The 14343-nt window shown below is 46.0% G+C and overlaps 1 protein-coding gene across 7 annotated transcripts in view; it reads left to right on the top strand.

The window, feature by feature from the left end:
- The window catches only part of LOC8054049 (mothers against decapentaplegic homolog 4), an 83115-nt gene that overhangs the window by 53812 nt on the left and 14960 nt on the right, over window positions 1–14343 (top strand). For 4 of the 7 annotated variants that reach the window (XM_029976701.3, XM_029976687.4, XM_029976722.4 and 1 more), the window contains 4 exons: window positions 3144–3245; window positions 4726–4788; window positions 8891–9074; window positions 11431–11599. In XM_029976701.3, coding sequence (XP_029832561.1) covers window positions 3144–3245; window positions 4726–4788; window positions 8891–9074; window positions 11431–11599 — 518 coding nt within the window. The remainder of the gene's footprint in view (window positions 1–3143; window positions 3246–4725; window positions 4789–8890; window positions 9075–11430; window positions 11600–14343) is intronic. The other 3 variants (XM_029976730.3, XM_029976693.4, XM_029976712.4) reach the window with 1 other exon arrangement.

Genomic DNA, 14343 nt, shown 5'->3' with positions numbered 1-14343 from the left:
TACAGCAATGCAGCATTATTTCATTTTCAAGTAGTATGCCAACATATGCCGTACGTACTCTGCTCCAAAAGGGCCACTACCTGCTCCAAAACAACATTTTGCCTGCTACAAGGCCTGCTCCAAAAGGTCAAATGGCACTTCCATCACTGCTACAGGTTAATTAACCTTGTTAATTACTGAAAATAAACATTGTTTCAATTAGTAGCTTGCTCAACATCACCAAATCAGTCAATTTTAGAAAAATTTGAAGCCTGGGGTAAGCACGGCGGTGGCTAAAGTTTTTGCTAATGTAGCAGGTGCGGATTTCGGAAGGCAGTGACTGTTTTGACATCCATTTTAAAAATAATTTTCAGTATTATTTTGGTGTTTGTGATGCCACTACCTGATTACGTGAAGATATATATTAAAAATCATTTCGTTGTCACCCGTCAAAATGTTTTTTTCATTATTTTAACGTCTTAAACTTGGGGCTTCGAAACTGTGGACTAGAAGATGATTGAAAGTGACGTAATTAAAATATAACCTTGCTTGCAGTCGGTGTCGTGGTTCAACACACATTTTTCGATGACAAATTCCATGCAGTCTGCTGCAGTATTTATGACCTTTTAAGGGATGGAGAACGCAAGAAAACTTCTGAAGTACAAACCTGCTATCGGGCCGCAGGTAACGTTTCCTTGGTTATGCTAAACGTCGCAGAATGCGGCACCGTTGCTTTTCATAATGTATTTCACATTATTTATATAAACAAAGGAGCTGAATCTTGTGTCATAAAAATTGCAGTTTATTGCGCGACATTTACTGTCGTAAAACACACGTATACCATATTGTTTGCTTGGTGCGTCAAAACCTTTTTTTTTGTTTGCACCGGCCAAGAATCATCAAGGAGGCAGTGTTTGCATTCACAACAACTTAACATCCTAATTGTTTCATAGGCAACCCAGACTCGTTATACACGACCCAGAAAAGGAAACCAAAACTAAACAACGAAACCTGGTTAGCAAAAAGGCGGGAGCCAGAAGCAAAGCGAGACTTTGCAACCATTCGAAGACGTGCGCGCTCGGTAGTGGAGGCTGGGAGGTACAAACATCGTTCCGAACTCTGTGTTAGTACATAGTGTACGCACTTACATTTGTTACGTGCAGGAAAGATAAAGGGATATCCAGCTCGCCTTTGTTGTGGATTCAGAATTCTAAGGGACACGCACGCCAAGATGGCGAACATAGCTGCCGGGCGTATCGCATCCGGAGGAAGACATTTCCAGTGGTAAGTAGTTCCGAAACCTCGTAGGCACGTGACACAGCGACGCGTGACTCCGTCAACAGGACACTGACTACACGTTGTCGGAAACTATACAGAACGAAACGGTTTCCACCGTGATGACTGCATTGACGGGGGACGTCAAAATAATAAAGCCACTATTCTGACAGTTTACGAAAGTGACGTCGTGGACGTCAAAATAATTTTTGAAATATTTTGACGGAGGACGTCGAAATCGTCGCTGTTTTTTCGGTATGCCAGCGTTGCTGCTTCCGCACGAGCGGAAACTTTAGCAGACGTACCACGTGCCTCAAACTTTTCTGAAATGACTGATTTAGTGGTTGTAGGTGACTGGGAGCATGTTTCTAATTGAAACCATATCTCTATTTTCTGTAGTAAGAAGTCAACAAATTTTGTTCATTATTAAACTTTTCGTGAAGATTATCGCCCTATATCCTGTCCCCCTGGCCTTACAACTCGCCTGCACGGACTGCGTTGTTCTACCTTTTGCAGCTTTTTTAAAAATAAGTCTGCTCGAATTAAAATTAAACAACCTGTATAAAGGAAAAGGACAAATATTTGTTTGGAAGAAACATTGAAAGAAACTTGCAAGTTGCAGCATGCAAAGAAAAGTGATCATCTGCTGAGCACTACCTTGGAGGGTGGGCTTTCTTTGACTGTGCTTGGCATCACCAAATGGTACTGGTGATCGGTAGGAACTGCCTCTAGCATAGTATTAACTTTTTTTTTGCAGGAGCTCTAATGTGTGGCAAATGCTGAAGTGTAGCTTTTTGGGAATATTTTGAATTCTGCCATCATCTGTTAGTTAAACAAGTTCACAAGTAGATTACCCTGTTTGCTCAAGTTTAATGGTTTCCTTAATTAATACGGGCAGCGTTTTGTTTCACATGAAACCCTGGCGAGCCATTCTTTAATATTTACAAACAGATATCAGCAAATGATGGGGCACAGGTTACAAGGATGTGACTGGCACCTGGATTCTGAGCATGTCAATGTCATCCTCAGAATTGCGCGCCTCAGGTTGCATTCTCAGGTTGAAACGCATTTTGTGCCTCATCATTTCCTTTTTTCTTAATTGCAACGTTGGCTCTTCGTTTGCTGCATGAGAAAGCAGGCTTTTAAATTTCGTCGTCGGCTGTAATTTCTCGCTCATGGCGAGATCCACAGAGCCTCGACCTTGAAGAAGACACAAACAGTTCAAAACTCGAAGTGTTCCTAAATGTGCACCATCTTTATACTCTTTTCAAGATTTGTTCTTTAAGGGTACCTATCATCATCTTCAGCCATGCTGAGGACCGCACACAATCGGTTCAATGCTTAAAACCACTGACACTGTCATCTAACTCAGTGCTTCTCAAACTTTGGCCATCGCAAATTGGTATGAACCCACATGAAGGCTTTCAAGGACCCCCTGGAGGTCCTCCATCTACAATTTGAGAACCGCCGATCTAACTCCTCGCGGTCTAATTTACTGCAAGTGGCGTATCGACGGCGAGCGCAATTTTGCAGTTGAGGATGCGAAAGTAAAGCTATGTTTGTCTGGGGCCCCCGAGGCAAAGCCACAACTGCCATCTGCGGCCGCAACATTGCTGCCTGATGGATTGCGTCTGGGCATCCCAGACAACAATGGCCCCTTGCCGTCTGCTGCACGGCCCGTTGTTGCCGGAAGAGTGTGACATTGTGAGGGCCGTGAAGCGATTGTGGGGCGGGTGAGGGAGACCCAGGTCTGGATTGAGGGGGAGTTGTGGTGTATGTCCTTTTGGGAAAGGGGGAGGGGGTGGGGGGGAGGGGGGCGCATGGTGCCAATGTTTCTTGCCTACCTTTAAGTCCGGGCAGTGGCTAAAAGCGCGATGATCCACTTGCAGGTGGAGGGACGTGGACAGGGAATAGCACGCTCTCGTACACTCAGACAATGGTGCCTCCCACCGGAACAGATAACTCTTTAAGGCAGCAGCACCCTGGATTTTGTACGTCTTCTCTCTTTCTACACGTTGTTGTCATTACCATTGCCGTTTCCCTTTTGGTGTGGGGCGCGCTTGCACCGCCACGCAGGTCGGCAGCCGGCGTCTGCTCGCCGCTTTCGAGGCGGGGTGGAGGCGTGCTTGAGCGTCGAGGCGGAGCGAGACAGTGGCACTTTGTTTTTTTGTTCAGAAACGCGGCGTTTAATTTCAATGGCGCTGCTCTGTGACGTACCTTGGGACGCGCAGTGTAGAGAGAAACTCGCGTTCTTCGGTGTGCGTGACGTAGCTGCCGTGAGGCATAGGGGGCGATTTGTATCGTTCAGCGCTCGTGTCTTGGGGCGCCCCAAGGTGTGCACGGCCTTTGGCAAGGTTTGTTTTTCCCGTAAACCCGGTTATTTTCTGTGTGGCCTTAGACGGGCCGTTCCGAAGTGTCTCTGCTTCAAAGGCATACTACTGAGCCCATTTCTTAAGTTCTCAAAGGTCAGCCATCTATGCGCAGGCTGCTTGGAGGAGTAATGTTTTGCAGCTTTTTCTTTCTAAATCATTTGTCAATGTGCCGACACTCGTGGCATTACGTATGCTCGGGTCGTTCGCGGAATAGTTTCTTCATACTAAGTCAGTTGGGATTTTAGCCACTGCAACACTATATGCCTCGGTGCTTACTCTTCGATGCGAGTTGCCTCGTGTAGTTTATTGTGGATTGAAGCGAAGGTCTTTTAGCACTGTCCTTGTGCCGCAGCTCTTTTGTGGATTACTTTGGTGCAAAATTCACAGCCTTAGCTTCATTATTATTAGAATTATAATTATAATGCAATTAATTGCAAAGGTTAGCTCAGTTGGTAGAGCGCTCCACCTGTAATGGAGAGGTCCCGGGTTCGATACCCGGACCAGGCGGATTTTTTCGGGCGCGCACCAGTCACCTAGCTGTGTTTGGAGATTTGTGTTTGTCCTCTGTCCCCCTTGTTCCCCTTCTCCAGGGATTATTTTCATCATTCTTAGCTTCATGTTTCAATCATCTGAACTAGCGGCACCCTCGCACTCTTGTCGGGGACGAGAGACAGTGCCAATAATTTTGCTTTGTCTTTATATGTCGGCTTAATAGGAAAAGCCGTTGAAATGGAAGCGGAGCTGATGGTTGGTGCCGTAGCCTGTTTAGAAAATGTGTTAGGAAAGTTGCAAGTTAAGCACATGCAAAGCTCTGCACGGTTATTGCAGTTTTTTGTGGCAGATTGGGAGGTCGAGGGTACTTTGGCAGTCTTCTATCTCCTATGTTTCATTTTGAATGGTTTGCTACGTAGATGAAGATGCAACAGACACTCACGCTTAATGGCACAATTACTTCCCAGTTGTTGACGGGTTTGTTTTTATAGGTCGCAAGTTGGGTACGGTTACAGTGATGTTAACGTTGGTTTGCCTTTTGGGAAGCTTGTGCTTCTTCTTGTGTGCTTCCGGTGTGGCTTGGAGAGACAGCTGTTTTCTCTTGCAGGGCAACACCACAATATTTTGCAGCAAGATATGCCTTTGCAGGGAACACTTTCGAGCCAGCCAGGTGAGGAGACATTTACGCACATTTCAGATTGTTTTCACTCGTTGCAAGTCTGCTATCAGAATTTCAGTGCCCCTTTTGCTCGAATGGCCGTTATTGACTGCCTTGGCATTGCATAAGAATTCGCAGTATCTTTTTATCGAAAGCTGCTTTTTAAGGTTTGAAGCAGGGGCTTTTAAACATTTTGATTTCGAGGTACTCCTGAGTATCTGCTTTGAGTGACAGCTGAAATACTCTTCCCCTCTTGGCATCATTAAGGCAGTGTAGAAGCTTTTTAGACATTGCGAACAACAAGGCTTGCAGTAGTCGGTGTTTGGCTCAGGGTTGTTCATGAATGCGCGACTTTGATAGTGTCTTCAAATACTGCTTGAACTAGGAAATCTATTACCGAGGGTTAGGGCAGATCTAAATAATTTGCACTATCAAGGAACTCCTGAAGGGCACTGTGGGGAACTCTCGGACCCTCAGGAACCCAACTTGACAACTTGGAGCGAAACTGAAGCAGTTCTACATTTGAGAAAATACACTTTAACTGTCCTTTTTCGGCCTCCAAAGTTACGAATTTTAAAATTATTTCTCGGATCGATGGGTCAAGTCGTTACAACAGCGCTTTCGCAATGGCGCCGAAGTCCCTCCTTCCCGTTGCTTTCGGTACGAGGAGCGAATCATGGCGCATTATACAGAGATCTCAACATTTCCGCAAGCCTTGCCCGAGCAGTTGAAAGCGCTGCAGGTGTTTTCTTGCTAGCAACACGTGCAAGGCGGCTGAAACCTCTAGGCACAACGTCGCACCCAACAATCTTTTTTTTTTTTTGTTTATTGATACATTAAAGTCGTAGGCTTGTGATATTCGAATTCGCGGGACAAAAACACTCTAGAATTCACCTCTAACTCTTTTTTTCTTCAAGAACCTCTTCAGCTTCTGTTTAAAGGGCTGTTTATACTCCGATGTTGTGCGCAGTGAATGCAGCATAGCGCAGAACGCGCACCTTTTATTGGCCGGCAACCAGGAACTCGATGTCTGCGACTAATCAGTATCTGCGTGCTGCGCTACGCCACGCCCGTCGACGTTTTGTTGGAGTATAAACATACCTTTAGGCTCGAGTAATTGTGCAAGGCTCTCCTGGTTGCCATATTATGTTGCTTTAATCCTAGCAAGCACTGGACATTACATACTTGGAAAGGGGCAATGCAACATTCCCAATGTTTATCATTTTACACAAGCTTAGTGGCACTAGTGTGGTCCAAGCATACTTGCACGCAGTGCCACTGACCAACAAGCTTTTTGTCGCGGTATAATTTTGAGAGGTACTGTACATTTCATCGAGTAACATTTTATTGAACACGGTTTCATCGAACGCCATTTTATTGGAACGCTTAGGGCTGTTTAATTGAGCTTTGGTTTATTAAACTTCGCTTTATCGAACTTTGGAGCACTGCCGTGCTTTATAGAGGTTTTATATCGCATTTTTAAACAGCATTTAAGGCGTTGCGTGTGAAATCGACTTGAAGGTGCGATTAAATCACCGGAAATTGAAATGTTGTCGCTTTTCACTCTCAAGTTTGGTTGCTGAAGCATACAATGTATACGTAACAAAATTTGGTGGGGTATGCTGCTGACTGAAAAACTATACGCGTGAGAAACTTTTAATTGGCATGACAGCAGAATTAAACTTATGAATATCAGTTACGCTAATTATAATTTTTCTAGCCTAGGTGGCCATGCACTCAGATTCGACTTCTGTGCCTTACTTTTTCGTCTTTTAAACTTTATTGGGACAAAAACGACACAGGCAGTCTGCCAACAGGTAGGCACCAGTTGGACGTCTGTCTGCAGTCATACAACCTTTATAACGAAGTCTGCGGGACCGGCAGAATTTTTTGTAATGCAGGTAAATTTCGTTGTAGTAGTTGAGCGCGAAAAATCTATCACGCGAAATCAAATTTGTGCTTCAGTTTAAACTCGTTATAACAGACCTTGATTTTGACCAAGATTTCGGTCTGTTGTAAAAGGAGTATGTTGTATGCAGATACGAAGTTGAGTCAATGGTGCATAGAGGAAAACCAACTGAGCTTCACAAATTGGTATGTTATATCCAAATGTCTGTTGTAACCAGGTCTGTTATAATGAGCTTCGACTGTATTGCACATTGCCGCTCCCGCGCGACATCCGGAAACAAGGTTTTGTACGTTGATGATTTATCAAGGGGGGGGGGGGGGCACGGTTGCCGAGTTTGCTAGCGCATCGCATCTCTGAGCATGTGGGGCTAAAGCTTGTGCCGCAGAATTCAGGCATCTTAAATTCAGTTACCACTTTTTTTTTTCGCAGTGGTGAGCACGCGTTTGTGTACTCACCGCTGTGGGACCGAAAGTGAAAAAATTGTTGCACCGCCCCTTTAAGGTTAGGTTATAGATGGTTCCATTCAAGAATGATTGCACTCGAGTACCTATGTGGCAGTGGCTGGTGCGACGACTGAGGATTGGAAATAAAGGCGTCATTTCGAACAAGATATGAACATGACGTTGCGTGGCTAGACGTGCTGATAATAGTATACAAGGGCTTTCCTCGTCTCTTTTGTGGGTCGTAAGTTGGGATGCAATTACCCGCAAGAACAAACAATTTGACCGAAATGGCTCTAATTTTTCTGAGCGTGACAATTTAAACTTCTTTCAAGTTATTTGTGGTAGCTTAGAAGATTCAATCCTGACCAAATGTTTGGATGGAACCCAATAGAAAATTTTCGAATTGGATATTACCCATTGGGGACAGTCGTGTCTCATTAATACGGATCCCGTGAAATATGGATAGCCGCCATAAAGACAGCATTTTCAGAATCGAACTGGGTAAATGCGGTATTTGCATTTTTGTCTCCTTATTAGGGGCAGTTCGCATTATGGACGCCTTTTTGGGCGGAATGAAGGTGTCTGTATTAACGAGACATTGCTGCATTTAAAATATCTGATTGACTGTTACAGATTCAAATATTCGCAAGCCCCCAATTTTTATGGCCTCGTCGCGCAGTTCATTTTGTGCTCCCACATTTTGCAGGAGATATTGTAAATGCATCTGTGATTCGTTTAGTTTTGAGGGTAAACATTGTTTCTCAGGAGGTCAATCTGCCTGTTTGCATCGGAATTGCCCGGCATTTAGTATGGTACGTCGGCCATATTAATTTTTTTAAAGAGTTGCGAAGATGCGCAAATGTAAAAATGACCCGAACATGGGCTTGCTTGCGGTGCATGTGGAGAGGCAACCACTGTCGTGTATAGAGCGAGCCTAGCAGGTGATGGGGCACGGGTTATGCTTTGACTCAGAAGCATTACCTGCTTTTGAACTCTCTGACATGAAACATCGCAACGAGTATGCCAGTTCAAATCACTTTGGAGATTCTGATGATTACATGGTTTCATGATTCATTTTACTCATGATGACACCTTTGTAAAACACTGGTGCAGCTTCGCTACACCAGTGTTCTGCAATTGAGCAGCCCTGATCATATTCTCTTTCCTCCTCATGCCTAAACCAACTGAAAAGTTTGTACTTTTGGTTGGTTATTCTTTTTACTTATTTCATACATTTCATTTACCTGAAATGTAGGTCGACTTTCGCCCGTTCGTCCACCTCTTGTCTTGGTGGATCGCACCGAAAGCGAGTAGTTGTAATCTAATATAGGAGGGGAGCAGACAACAAGATTTCACCAACATCTGACTCAAAAATGGAATCTGCCCTGGGGCCTTTGCGTGCGAATGCCACGTCTAGCTTTGTGATACATATCGCTTTTCTAGGGGTAGATTTTATCGGTGCCTCTTCATTCCCCGAAGTCCTTCGATAAATGGCAACAACCTACTTCTTCGCGCTGTATGGGCTGGCGGAAGCATGGGCTTTGTGCACAGGACTGTCGACCGCGCCGCGCCGATGCGGTGCTCTTTCTTGGTCCACCGGGCAGACCATGTCGGCCTTGCCGCTTGTTCCACAGGAAAGCCGACAAGTAGGCTTTCTTCGTAAGTTGTGGCGGTTGGTCGTTCCTTCGCCCTAAGAGTGTGTGCGTGGGCTTCTCTCGAAGTGTGGGAAAGGCCGCTTACACGTGGGTGCATGTCGTTGCAGCTCCCGAGTACTGGTGCTCCATTGCGTACTTCGAGCTGGACCAGCAAGTGGGTGAGACCTTCAAGGTGCCGTCAACCTACTCGGGCGTCATCATCGATGGTTACGTGGACCCCTCGGGAGGAAACCGCTTCTGTCTCGGTGCCCTCTCCAACGTGCACCGGACAGAGAAGAGCGAGAAAGCCAGGTCGGTGCCACGCCTTTATGGGATGCTGACGAAATGCCCGGCATCTTTGTAGGATGCTGTGTTCAGGCATATTTGAAGGATGCCAGCTAAAGGTCGACATTTGCCAGTGTCTCAATGCAGAGCGCAAGTTCGTCTGCTTCTTTTGCAGGAGTTGCGGTGACGTGAGAGAGACGCCAAGCTCTGGTTGGCTCTGACTGAAGGATAGTGGGTAGACCTCAAAGCAAGCTGCTTTGAGGGCTACCCACTATCCTTCAGTCAGAGCCAATCAGAACTCGGCATTCTGACGTCACCACAACACGTGCGAAAGAAGCAGACAAGCTTGCGCTCTTCATAGGTTGCTGGTGAAACACCATTCTCTGGCGTCTTTAAAGTTCTGAAAGTTGTGTACTTTTCAAAAGTAAGTGAGTCACAATTTCTACTCGAGCCGAAGTGTAATTGACTTGCAAATTCAGTCGCTGACCGATTATTCGGATCCGATCGGGATAGCGCTTAAGTCCGAATAAACGAGCAGTCCGAAAAAGTTAATTCGACCGAGGAATCTCTTTCCTTGCACTTTATATAAATACTAAATGGCTGGAGAAACAGGTCGATAGCTTGCTGAAGGGTGTTTCGCCTCTTTGCAGTCGAATCATTTTGCATTTCGTTAGTTTGTGTGGTATGGCTGCACAATGGCCTGCACAGAGTGCACTGTCTGCATTTGTGAACTTCTCGAATTGTCATGACAGCATCAGTCAAGTTTACCATAAGCGAAACAATGAACAAAAAACAGTGGTGAACACCGAAGCGGTTCATTTAGATGACCACGATTCTTCCGTGAACAGCTCAAATCGAGAGTGCCAATCACAACAACCTTGACTGCACGAAAAGAGTTGATAATTCCGATTATAGCCCCAGCTTCTGTATTGCATGGACAGCACCTCCTGTCATGAAACGTGTGTAGAATGCTGTGTCGAGGCTACAGGCCAAACCGAAACAATAGTTGCAGTGGTTCGTGGTGGCGGCATGGTGGCCGCTAAAATGGCCGAAGAGTTAAAGCAAGGAGGCATACATTGTCTGGACATTCAGTCGCCGTTATACAATAACTCTATGGGGTGAGTGACAGTTCCGTAAAATATTTCAAATAAGCTGGCACATCTGATATTTCGACGTTCGAAACGTAGGTCGGCAACAGTTGCATTTTTGAAAACATATGTGGTTAGAGTTGATATCAGTCGCAAAAACTAAATTCTTGCTGCGATTGCTGAGCGATGCTTTGGATTTCAATGCGGGAGTGATATTTTCATAGTTTTTCAGTCCGTATTCTGGTCATGGCAAGCTGGAGGCAGTGACAAAACAGGGGCGTGGGGTGAATATCTCACTTGGCTGCAAACTCGAGTGTGTTCGTACGACGGTTGGGGTTTTTTTCCTTAGCCAGAGGTGCCGGGGGACGGGCATCAATAGTTTAGATTTGGGTGGTGTACGGGGGTGCAGTATCGAAAACAAAGTGACAATACGGGTACGAACTCGACGCACGGGGCGGAAACTGCCTAAACTTGGTGGTAACTCTCCTTTCGCGGGGATCTACGAAAAACTAACTTACACGGTGAACTGCATGACACTGGAACATCTTCACAGCTAGTGGACATGCGGGACGCACCCTTTAAAAGCAAGAAAACCATATCCCAACCAGAAGCGATTTTCGGCCCTTGTCGTGGCTACTGGAAGTCGCCGGAACACTGTGCATGTAAGAACGGCGAGGTGTCACGCCGTCTGTCAAACCATGTTTGGTCGACTCCGGTCAGCATCACTAGGATCGCTTATAATAAATTGAGGGGGCTACGAGTGTTTTGTCCGGAGCATTCGGCGCAGTAAATAAGGCAGTGGCACATGAAGGCATCGTGCCTCGGAACATTATAGGTAGTGCTGCGCAGTTATGAATAGAATATATTAAATATTCTATTCATATTCGAAGTTTCGAATATCTGCCCATGTCTAACGAGAGCATGTGAGGACATCGGAACACCGAGGTCTAATTGGAACGATTAATAGTGGGTAGATGTCTGTCTCTACCCGCCGTTGTCTCTACTCGCCGTTAGAACGCGGAATGCCGGCTTTCAGTGTTCGACGTTCGCATTCGAATGCGTTTAAACATTGAGTAGAGACAAAGGCAGCTAACTTTTCATCTACCCACTGATCATTCTGGTCAGAGGTCGGCACACCGGTGTCTCCGCACGCTGTTGTCTCCTCCTCTCTCTCAATTTCTACCCGCATAACGCTCCACCAATGTTCAGAGTGCGGTTTCTCGCGATAATTTTCGCCGAGTCTTGAAAGCAACACGCCGGGAAACTCCGCATCATCTCTGTCCCCCTTCCCACAGGCTGCACATCGGCAAAGGGGTGCAGCTGGACCTGCGAGGGGAAGGGGACGTGTGGCTGCGCTGCCTCAGCGACCACAGCGTCTTCGTGCAGAGCTACTACCTGGACAGGGAGGCCGGGAGGGCTCCGGGAGACGCTGTGCACAAGATCTACCCAAGTGCCTACATCAAGGTGCGTCCCCTCCACACCTTTCACGCGAGGCCCGTCCTCGCGCACGTGTAAAGCATGAGTGTTTTGTAGATGTGCGTGCTTCGAACGCGTCTAAAGATGCGCGCCTCGTTCAGTGTCTGGGCTTAAAGGCCGCTTCACACATTTGCGTTCGAATGTGATCAATTATAACGTGACTGCTCGCGACCACTTACGATGAGAAAATGCGCCAGGGTCGTCAGTCGGGTGGCCGTGGAAATGCGTCCACTCTGCGTGTATTTTATGCATCTTCTTTTCATTGTGTGTTCTAAACGATTCTGCTGACGTTATGAGAGACCGTTTCTCGCAAACATTTGTGGTCCCGGTGGGCCCAGATGGCCGGCGAGCCTTTAACGGTTGCTTTGGAGTGGCAAAATGTTGACACGAATAAAAGCGAGCGGAAGAGTGTTAAACGGAAAATTACTTAACGTTTATTGAGGCCAACTTGTGCCCACAAACTAAAGTAGAAAAGTACCGCACGTCCTGCGCCGGCGACGGAAGGCCGACCGTCCCGAATCGGCGCGTTATCGTTGCTTTTGTGCACACGGTACATTCGGGAACATTCTGAGCGGGAACTCGCTGTGATGGTCAGGAACGGACCGGAACATTCCGGAAGACAAAAGATTGGAGAAAAAAAGATCCGGGCCGAGGGAATTCGAATTTGGTTCCTCCGCGTGGCAGCCGCGTGCGTTGCGCGTGGCAGCTGCGTGCGTAGCCAACTCGACCACGCACGTGGCAATGTCGCCAACGAGGTTGGTATTTACCGTAAAATACCGGGGAAGTGCCCACTCAAAATTAAGAGGTAATCGTTAAAAAAGGGGGGTGGTCGCTTGTCTGGTCATCAATTTTACATATCAATGTACCATGCATATTTTCTCAGATCTTACAAATTTGGAAATGGGCACTTAGTGTGGGATAGGCGGATGCGTGGTATTCTACCGTAGTCTTTCCTGGTTTTACGTTGCGAGAAAACACCCGTGTTGTACGAGCAATAAAGAAAATCGAAAGTTGACAAGCGGTTGAACTGCTTGAACGTGTCGCGGTAAAACGAACGTGCCTAATCTTTTACGTGCTTTCAATATCCGGTCTTCTGTCGATTCCTCTCGCGTTTTTTCTCGACCGATGTTGGCGCTTACAATTTGCTGAGCTCCGATCTCATCTTTACCCTTGGTTTAAGGGTAGGCTTTTCTAAGAAAATTGATCCAGCATTCGTCAGATATGCATTTAAACTTTTGCAGATGGTGCAGGCTTGTGAGTCTTTTCGGGCTCGCATTGTTGGAGGTAGGCGAACACTGGACTGTGCTAGGAGAGACTGGTCTAGGAATTGTGGAGCAAAAAAATTTATTTAATGCGAAGCTGAACATTAAGTACAATCAAAAGTGACACTTTTGGGTTGTTTTGTCTCTTTGTCATTCCACTTTGTTTATTAGGGTTGCAAATAATGAATTTCTTTGCAACTCATATTGGAAGATGGAAGTCGCTTTCCTACAGCAATACCTAGTCGAACATATCTTATCGTCCCCGGCGTCCGCTCCACTTAGAGCATTCCTCGTTGACACGTCTCTCTTCTTGCCATTGATACACCTTTCTTTGACCTCTTTTAGATTAAAATAGAACTTACTCGATATTCGCGTTTACAATTCAGAACTATTCAGTCAGACTTTTTACAGCGAAGCTGTTAAGGGATAGTTTCCCCAGGATCGTGTCTGCCAGCAGATAAACATCAACACAACACTCCAGACAGCTACCGCCCTCTATGAACGGCGGCGGCAACCAGACAACCGAATGGCCAGTTGTCTGGTTGCCACCGTCGCTCATAGATGGCAGCAACCTTTAAAGGTCTTTCCACTCTGGCTTGCCAACTTGTGGCCGGCCATCACTTCATTCCCACCATAGTACAGCTTCGCTGGTCTTCCTTCTTCTTTGGAATGGAAAGGCTGAAAGGTTTTTCAGTATGCTTACAGTGGGCAGAAGGCACAAGCACCCTGGCTATTAAGAATGAATATCTTGATTTTGAAGTGATTAGCAGTCACAACATTATTGTTCTGCAAGTTTTGCAGCAAACAAGTTAGCACTGCTAATGGGAAGGGAACCTTCTGCTTCACTTACTACTGAAATTTCCGTTCGTACATCCATATGAGGAGAGGTTGTCTTGAGACAGTCAATGGTATTTGAGCGATTGTATGCTAATTTCTTACTTACAAATTAGTCCAAACAGTAAAAGCCTGACAGTTTGAATTTCAAGGGGATGTTAAAATAGTGTGAATTGAAGAAAGATAAAACTAACGAAAGTCGAAGAAAAATTATAGAGTTACTGCGCCTAAAGGAGCGGAAAATGCCAGACACTAATACCTTCATTTATGAAAAAAAAAAAAGAAATTGATCATTACTTGTTTTTTTGTTTTAGAAAGCAACTTGCGTCAGCCTTTGTTCTAGTTGGCTGATGTGGCAGAATGCATTTTCACTTTCTTCGTAACCGAAGAATGGACGTGCAACATTGAGTGCCTCTATAACCTCTTCTAGCCTAGGCTTTAGACTTGGGCTAGGTGGCAGAAGCGATTGCTTGTTACAAAGGGTATAGCCATCCATCCATCTATACATCCATCCGTCCATCCATCCATTCATCCATCCATCCAACCTGCGGTGCACTTGGGCGGGCAGGTGTTTCCATGTCTTCCTCGTTGCTACACCCAACGGAACCAACCTTGTGAAGTAAATGCCCCGTGACC

This window comes from Ixodes scapularis, unplaced genomic scaffold, assembly GCF_016920785.2.
Source record: "Ixodes scapularis isolate PalLabHiFi unplaced genomic scaffold, ASM1692078v2 PGA_scaffold0__279_contigs__length_252992795, whole genome shotgun sequence".
Lineage (NCBI taxonomy): Eukaryota > Metazoa > Arthropoda > Arachnida > Ixodida > Ixodidae > Ixodes > Ixodes scapularis.
Note: the sequence above shows the minus strand (reverse complement) of the source record. Positions and strands in the feature narration are given on the sequence as shown.